Genomic DNA, 8,550 nt, shown 5'->3' on the forward strand with positions numbered 1-8,550 from the left:
CCCACTCCCTAAAGATCAATGAAAGACCACTGAAGACAAGGAAGTGTAAAACTTGGGGAAAACAGGAGTTGAGAGAAAGGGCCTGGGACAAGCACGGGGAAAGCAATAATGCTGAAGAAGACCCTCCCCCAACTCCCAGTAGTCAGCCCAAAGGCCCATCAATCAGGCCTCGTATTCTCAAAACTGTCCATTGTCATCAGATGATACAGATAATGGCATGCAAAAGAGTTATTAAGGGAAGAAGGCAAGAAATACCTCCTTGAACATCAGAACTGATTAATGGATGGGAGGAGAGCCAATCGGCTGAAGATTCAGCAGCACTGGATGCTGGCATCACAATTTTCCCCACCTAACAACATAAATACTCACTACACCAGGTAGGCCAATAGATTAGCTCAAAGATGACCTTTCTGTCCAAAAGGCAGAATAAAGGACATATCGCTATACAACTACACTCTTACGCATGCATTATAATATGTGAATACCTCATTGGTTTATCAACTGGTCAAGCTGATCCAAATCCCAAGTCTTGCGCTGTTGCAATCTCTCCCCCACTCCCAGATTTGTGAATCCACAAGGCCTAGTACAGTACTCATCTAAGTTATTACATGGCATCAGCCTCCCTTCAATTCTGTATTTCAAATCTGACTTCATCTCCACTCCAGCCTTCCAAACCAAAAAAGGGAAAACACAAGCACTAAGGACTCTATCCTCCACCTTGGAAGCCATGTTTAATAGCTGACTACTATTAGTAAGAATGGGGGAAATGAAGAAGACAACACTGACCTGGTTCATGGGCCCAGACTGGGCTAGCTGTCCAGGGTGCTGAAGAGGAGGTGTCTGCCTGGGTCCCATGGATGGCAGCTGCATGCTCATCTGGCCAAACTGATTCATTCCTATTTAAGATATATGGACACATCTGTCTGGAGCTGCATCAAGGAACCATATTATCACCGAGTTCCCTTTCTAGGCACAACTACCCATTCTGCCTTTAATTAAATAATTATAGAACTGGGCTCACGAGCTAACGTTTGAGAGGTGGCTGAGAGACAGTCGGATAACATGAAATTCTGGGATTTTGCAATAAGTCTAAATGGTACTTAATTCTGTCATGTCCCTTTGGAACAGAAGTTTGTCAGGATGTGTACAGATCAGAGGTGGAAGGAACCGTGATCATTAAAACTACTTTGTGTCTAAACTGGATCCTCTTTTGACCACATACCTGCCTGTGGAGGCATCCGAGTCATCATCTGGTTTGGTACATTGGCACGGATCATGGTTGGGTCTGGCAAAGGACCATCTGGGGAAAAAAGAGAAGAAACTCACAATCAGAAAAACATCTTCCTTCAAAAAAGAAAAATCAAGAACATTTGAGAGAGAGAAAATATGCTTTATTAGTACTAAAATCTTCAATCCCATGAGATGTTCAATATAAAAGACATTCGATTGCAATTCAAGTAAAAGTGGTTCCCTGAAACTAGCCCAGTCACTTCCTCCAACTGAATTAACTGAATATATACCGTATTAGGATAATTATAATACTGTCTATAACATACACATGTAAGATACGACAAATTAGCATTTATTTTTCAATTGCTGGTCACTGGTTCAGTTGTTTTTCAGCCACATCTGACTCTGTGACTCCATTTGGGGTTTTCGTGGCAAAGATTCTGGAACAGTTTGCCATTTCCTTCTCCAGCTTACTTTACAGATGAGGAAATTGTGGTGAATAATTAAGCCCAGAGTCAGAACTAGGAAGTATATGTGGCTGGATTTGAACTCCAGGCATGAGGCTCTATCCATTGAGCCATTTAGTGCCCCCCCTCCCCCATATTCTGAAATGGCAGTGGTGGGATCACCATCTAGTTGAAATACATACAAAATAATATTTATTGGATAAATGTAATCTCATGTTATATTCTAATCAAAAGGAAGATCTCTATATCGGAGGTTTATGGACCCAGTGGATATTAATAACATGTAAACCAATGTAATTAAACTGATGAATAAAGAACCACACATTCAATCATGGAATATGTAAACCAACTTCCCCTCCAACAAAGGAATCTTTCTCACCAACATCCAATGTCTCAGCTTGGAAATACTATCTTGGGAGAGCCAACGCTTTCACTATCTTCCCTCTCCCCCTGGCACTGGTCTAACACTATCCTTCCCTATATAGCAGATCCTCAAATATCCAAAAAGAACTAGTACTTTGCTTCTATTTCTTTTTAAGCTTTTACACCCCATATTAGAATCAATACTTAGTATTGGTTCCAAGGCAGAAGAGCAGAAAGGACTAGGCAAGGACTTGCCGAGGACCGCACAACTAAGAGAAGTATCTGTGGCCAAATTTGGGCGCAGGACCCTCCCAAGTCCAGGCCTGGCTCTTCATCCACTGAGCCCACGTAGCTGCCCCTAGTACTTTGTTTCTAAACATTATATCTTCCAGGATTAGAGGTGTTATCACTTCTCTTGAACTGGGTACTTTAAAAATGAAGCTCAGAATTACTGAGGGTGTTGTTGCGCTGGATGATTTCTAAGGATTTACGTTCTTCCCCACCCCCACTCCTCTACAAGCTACTAATTCGGACTTGAATACCCTTATTTTATATTAACTGCTATTAAAGCAAAGCACTTCTAAGCAGCACGATAATAGCAGGTAGAGGCAAGAATAGATTTTACATTTCTTTTAAACAAAATTGTAATTTCAAATGGTAAAAAAAAAGCAAACACTTGTGGCTAGAGGCTCAGACAAAAAGAGGGGGCAGGAGTTAGTTGGCCAACAAATGGTTTAAGCCCAAGTCCATGTTATCATCTGCTCAGCCTGTCACCTCTGCCAATTGAGAATCTCCATTCCAAGAGGTTTATCATGGAGGCGTGATTGGGGAGCTGGCTCTCGACCTCTCTGCAGCCTCTGCCATAACTCTCTTCACTTGGATACTTTCTTCTGGATGGGTTTTGGAGACACTGCAGTGGTTCTCCTCCTGTCTGAGCCCTCCACATCATTTCACTGGGTAGATCCATCAGCTCCCATGGATGCAATTATTATCTCCTATCAACCTCTGTCTGACCATGCATACCTTCAACCGACCATATTTCCCAATCATTGTGGAAGGCAATACCACCCAGCTACCCAAGCAGGCAACCTAGATGCAGTCTTAAGTTCTCTCACCCCAGGCAACCAAACCGCTCTCACGGCGCTCTGAGTTTTCCTCTGTAAAATCTCTTCCCCACACTCTCTTCTCTCCTTATCGGGATGCTGCCTCAGTCTTTCTGCTGACTTGAGGCTTGGATCTCCATCTATGTCCTAGACGCACCCTGACAGCTAACTTCAACATGTCCCAAACAAAACTCTGCCAACTCCCTCTGCCACTACCTAAGTTCCCCATTACAGTGAATCAGACCTCCACACGAGCTCTTTTCTGACTGCTGCAGTAACCTTCTACAATTCTTTACAGCACCATGTCAGTGCGCTCTCACTCACCCAGCCCATGGACTGCCATCACCGAATGTCTTCTTGCAGCTGCTAAAAACACACACTAACTCCAAACTTCAGGAAACCACTGATAGGGCTCACCGAAGCAACAAAACTTCACAGCCCTTGGGTCCCTGGACCCCCTGAAACCCAAAGAACCCTCCCGGATGGCACTTACTGGCAGCCATCGTGGGTGGCGGAGGGCCCAAGCTGGGCCCCTGGCCCATTGAAGGTGGTGCCAGGCCTGGGCCAGTCGGCATTAGGTTCTGTTTCTGGAGCCTGGTTCGCCGCTTCTCTTCTAGTTCTTTCTGGATTTTATAGATCTTCTCAGCCAAGAGGTGGTAGTACTCAGCCTTTTTCAACATTTAAGAGAGAAAGAGAATGTTACTCGGTCCAAATACAGAAACCAAAAAACAGACTAAAGATAGAGCAACCAGATTTGTCTAGATAGGCTGACCCAAACTAAGGGGAGAAGAGTTAGGCTAGGTTCCTTCAGAGCAATGAGTGGGTGTAGTTTTCCCATCAAAATAGTGACCCTCTGATTGTTCATTCTTAAAAGCTTTACGACGTGGATAGTAGTCCTTAAACTTGGTGCTTTGAAAAGCAGATCCCTCCTCCACGTGGGATTAGAGGACCTGAAAACAAACCAAATTGCTAACAGAAGATGCATCTGAGTCTGTAGTCCATGCTAATGCAGTGAAGGAACTACCAAGGCATGCCCACCAACCCCTAGAACCTCAAAAGGGCCTCAAGGAGCAGAAGGCTGGAGACTCACTCGGCTATTTGCAGACTCATACATGTCCCCCTCCACCTTCCTCGCATAGGCAACCAGGTTCTCCATCCTTCTATCTTTTAGCGCAGCAGGATCTGGAGTCGGGAATATGGCTTGGACACTGAGAACAGAAATGTAAAAAAGAGTTGTTGTTGAGTCATTTTCAGTAGAGTCAGGCTCTTCACGACCACATTTGGGAGTTTCTTAGCAAAGACACTGGAATGGGGGCTGTTAGCTGGCACAGTGGATTGAGAAAGACAAGAGGTCCTGAGTTCAAATCTGGATTTGGATACTTCCTAGCTGTGTGACTCTAGCCCATACCACTCTTTAGTCTTAGAACCAATACCTAGCATTGATTCTAAGATAGATAGCAAGGGTTACAGATATTGGAATGTTTTGCCATTTCTTCTCCCAGTTCATTTTAGAGATTAGGAAATCGGCAAACAGGGATTAAATGATTTGTCCTGAGTCACACAGTCAAAAAGGGATAGAAGCCGAACTCCAGGCCCAGGGCTCTATCCACCACACCACCTAGCTGCTTGAAAAAACAAAGGGTACATAGGTATAAATTAATCCACTGTTTTTGGTTAAGATAAACATGGTAGGGTTATTATAAAGGACAAGATTCTTCCCATTTTACTGAGACTGAGCACTTTGTGGTACACGAAATGGGAAGAGATGAGGGAGGTGCTTTAAGAGGGTTTTTCTGGGTCCCACAGAGGTATAAATAACAAAAACTGAGTCAGATCGTAGGTTATGGTGAGGGTCAAAGAAAACAGCTTGAAAACAAAACAACAGAAGAATGTAAAGACTGAGGGAGAAACTGCCCGGGGGAGGGGAGGGGGGGAAGCAGACATGCTCACCAACTTACAGTTTATGAACAAGATGATTGCGGAGATCCTGAGTAATATCTTCATGCCACTGTTTCCGAATTCCAGCACTAGCTGGCGGGGTTGCTGCTGGCAAAGCCCCCAGGTTGGCAACACCAGCACTTTCATTTATCATTGGGCTTTTAAAAAGGAATCGACAAAATCATTTACACCAAGAATAAGGAATAGGAAAAGCCACTACTTAAGACAAAGAGCTCTCCTGGTGATTGTTGTGCTTTACAGGGAAGTGATAGGTGGACCTTCTCTTCTTTCTCAAGTTATGCTTTCCCAAAGTTTAGCAAATAAATGGGGGCAGGCTCATTTCTGACTGCTATAGCAGGGCTACTTATACTACCCAGCCAAACACAGGTATGCCCAGCAGTAAGCTTTGTAATCCAAGTCTTTGGGTAAATAACTCCTAATCGAATCTAATCACTGATTTCTCCAGGTACCAGTGGCTTTAAATAAAAGGAGCTCCTCAGGGGAGTTAATAAGAGAATCAAGAAACTATTTTTACCAAGTATCAGAAACAGACCATCAGACAAAATGACTTACTTTTGAGAATTCATAGTTGAATGAATCATGGTGTCAGAGAGAAGACTAGATGGTTGAACCCCTACGCCTCCATTTACACCCATAGGACTGGCACCTGGAAAATAAGCAAACAAAATAATTTAAATAATGCTTCGGGGTTCTCCATACTAAACCATCTGGCCTATGGCTAAAAATATGCGATGCTCAAAATCTAATACAAACATTACCTTCAAGGTATAGCACTAAAACACAATTTGTCCAATTTTCACTATTTCTTGTGATGCAGATACACTGCTTATTAGCTGTTCCCTAGCTGACCATCTAATCCTTCTCCTAATACACGGGCAGAGCTTGCTTGCCTATAGGAAGCTTCTTCAAAGAACAGCCGTGTTCTGCTGGCCCACAATCCAGCACTGGTCACCAGAAATATCTGTGAAGAGTGATTACACTACTGGCCCTTTAAACCTTAGTTTTGTTCTCTGGTGATAGAAGAAGTGGGGTAGAAGGTGTAGAATAGATGGGCACAAGAAGGGGCTCATTCCTTTCTGTTTTACCATAAACAGTCCCTGGTAACCATTGAAAGCCTGCTAGAAGGCCACAATGACAAACAGTGAAATGGTGGTTTAATTAAAACTTGCCATAAACAAGAAGAATCCAAGAGGAAAGAAAATTGAGTAAATAGGGAGGAAAAACCCAAAGGAATAAAGTTTGCTAACAGAAAGCCATTTCTCAATGGTAAGACTTCAAGGTTTATCACCGTCATCAGAAATTTCTACTAACATTTTGTATCCATAATATTTTTGACCCATATTATAAACCTCTTGGCTACTTAGGCATTGTCACCATTTAAGGATGGAGAAGGAAACTGAGGCTAATGTTAACAGCTTGAACTAAGTGCAGGCAGGCTGGCCCTCATTTCCTGACCATATCTTGCTTGTCCTTTATGTAGGAAAAGCTGTAAAGGATGTATGTTGCTCACTAGTTTCTGGCCCATAACGCGTGTGCCCTAGGTATCTGATTAAGTGATTCTGTGCGCTAGTTGGATACAAGCACAAAACATGAAAAAATCCCTCCATGTGAAGGGCCTGCATTATAATCGGGGGAACAGCCACAAGGACTTAGGAAACTCCCCGGAAGGCTATGAGCAGTTGGTGACCCAGACAAGGCTCCCTGCAGAAGCCAGCGGCTGACTTACACCCTCTAAAAAGAAGCATCCATTCCAATGATGGGGGAGGGCCAGGGCAAAGGCATACAGAGAGGGCCCATGTGAATAGAAATATGGCTAGTTGGACTAGAGAGCAGAGTCCAATGGGGACCCGAGGCTGCTCTTTATCCAGACAAGATGATAAAGGTCCTCACTAGGACACACCAGGCACACCAGGAGATTCTCCTTTCTCTACCAGGGTGGTAGCAGCATCAGAGGAGAGAACCAGGTGGTAGGTGTGAGTGGGAAGATCAGAATAATCGCATAAAATGAAGCTGAGACAATGGAAGGAGAGGCTTTAAGAGGGGGAAGATAGTTCAGTTTGGGACATCTTCCTTGAAATGCCCAACAGACAGCTGGTAATACGGAGTTGAAGCTAGGGAAGGAGGGAGAAGGAGTAGAAGACAACAGGAACCATTTTTTAAGGATTGGTTCTGAGGCAGAGGGTGGTAAGGACTAGGGAATGGGGGTTAAATGACTTGCCCAGGGTCACGCAGATAGGAAGTATCTCCAGGCCTGGCTCTCTAACCACTGAGACACCTAGCTACCCTGACTATTAGCCACATTTAAGGGATCTGCTATATATGATGAGGGACCAAAGAATGGAGAAAGGAGCAGTCAGGCAGGTAAGAGGCAGATCACAAAAACTTAGAGAGAACGGGATGGTCAAGAGTGTCAAAGTGGCAGGTTTGGAAGGTGATACAGTATAAGGTGTAAGCACACCAAAAGGGAGCTGACATGGGGGGTAGATATGTTAAGGGAACCAATATTTCAAAGTGATTAATACACCTACTAATAACACAAACTGACCTAGATGCTGAAGTCATCAGGGAAATAGTGGCACAGCAAAGAGGAAGAGTGTACTTATTGGACTAGACAGGCAAAGGGAGAATTGGGTACCGAGCCAGGAAATGCCAGTGAGGTGAGCAAGGAATAGTGCAACTCTTTTTCTTTGCTGTTATGAAGAGAGAAATGGGAAAGTTTGGCCCTCAATGGAGGGGTCGCACAGAATGGTGACCGACCTCACTGAAGACAGCTTTAAAGCAAAGGGGGGATGGGGGGTGGGATGGGAAGGGTGTTTGCCATGCAGGATGTATTTTAGGAATAGAACAGGCAAACCCAAAGACAAAGAGTGTGTGTGTGTGTGTGTGTGTGTGTGTGTGTGTGTGTACGCGCACGCGTGTGTGTGTACGCGTGCACATCATGAGAACGGTGGGCTACGATGGGGAATGAAACAGTCTTGGGAAAGAATTAGGACAGAATTAGGTCTGGAGCCAAGGACGGGAGTTGAAATTCATGTTCTCCTGCTTCCTACCTGGTTAAAGTTGCAGAAGGGGTTTGTCTTTGACTTTCTTAGCTGTTTGATGAGACAACACCTTAGGATCAGCAGGGCTTTGAAGAGGAGAGCTCAGAGTGAGAGGACAGAAAGGGAAGGAATGCTGGGTAAATCCAAGCCTGTTTCAGATGTTTAAATGGACATCTCAATCTCCACAGGAATCTCAAGGTAAAGGATCTGAGTACATTTGGATTTTCTCATGCTTCCCACACATGCAAGTACACATGTGGGTAAAACCTGGCAGAGACTAGCAGAAAAAGTAAACACCATGGGCTGGGAACTAACTCCACTTTAGCCAATCAGAACAGAATTCAGATAGTGGGGGGGGGGGGGGGGGGGGGGGGATGCTGTCTCCAA

General features: G+C 44.3%; 1 protein-coding gene across 1 annotated transcript in view; it reads right to left on the bottom strand.

The window, feature by feature from the left end:
* The window catches only part of EP300 (E1A binding protein p300), an 87,148-nt gene that overhangs the window by 27,215 nt on the left and 51,383 nt on the right, over positions 1–8,550 (bottom strand). The window contains exons 7-12 of the mRNA XM_044679307.1: positions 5,675–5,768; positions 5,122–5,259; positions 4,254–4,371; positions 3,657–3,831; positions 1,223–1,300; positions 787–896 (exon numbers count right to left, since the gene is read on the bottom strand). Coding sequence (XP_044535242.1) covers positions 787–896; positions 1,223–1,300; positions 3,657–3,831; positions 4,254–4,371; positions 5,122–5,259; positions 5,675–5,768 — 713 coding nt within the window. The remainder of the gene's footprint in view (positions 1–786; positions 897–1,222; positions 1,301–3,656; positions 3,832–4,253; positions 4,372–5,121; positions 5,260–5,674; positions 5,769–8,550) is intronic.

This window comes from Gracilinanus agilis, chromosome 5 (assembly GCF_016433145.1).
Source record: "Gracilinanus agilis isolate LMUSP501 chromosome 5, AgileGrace, whole genome shotgun sequence".
Classification (NCBI taxonomy): domain Eukaryota; kingdom Metazoa; phylum Chordata; class Mammalia; order Didelphimorphia; family Didelphidae; genus Gracilinanus; species Gracilinanus agilis.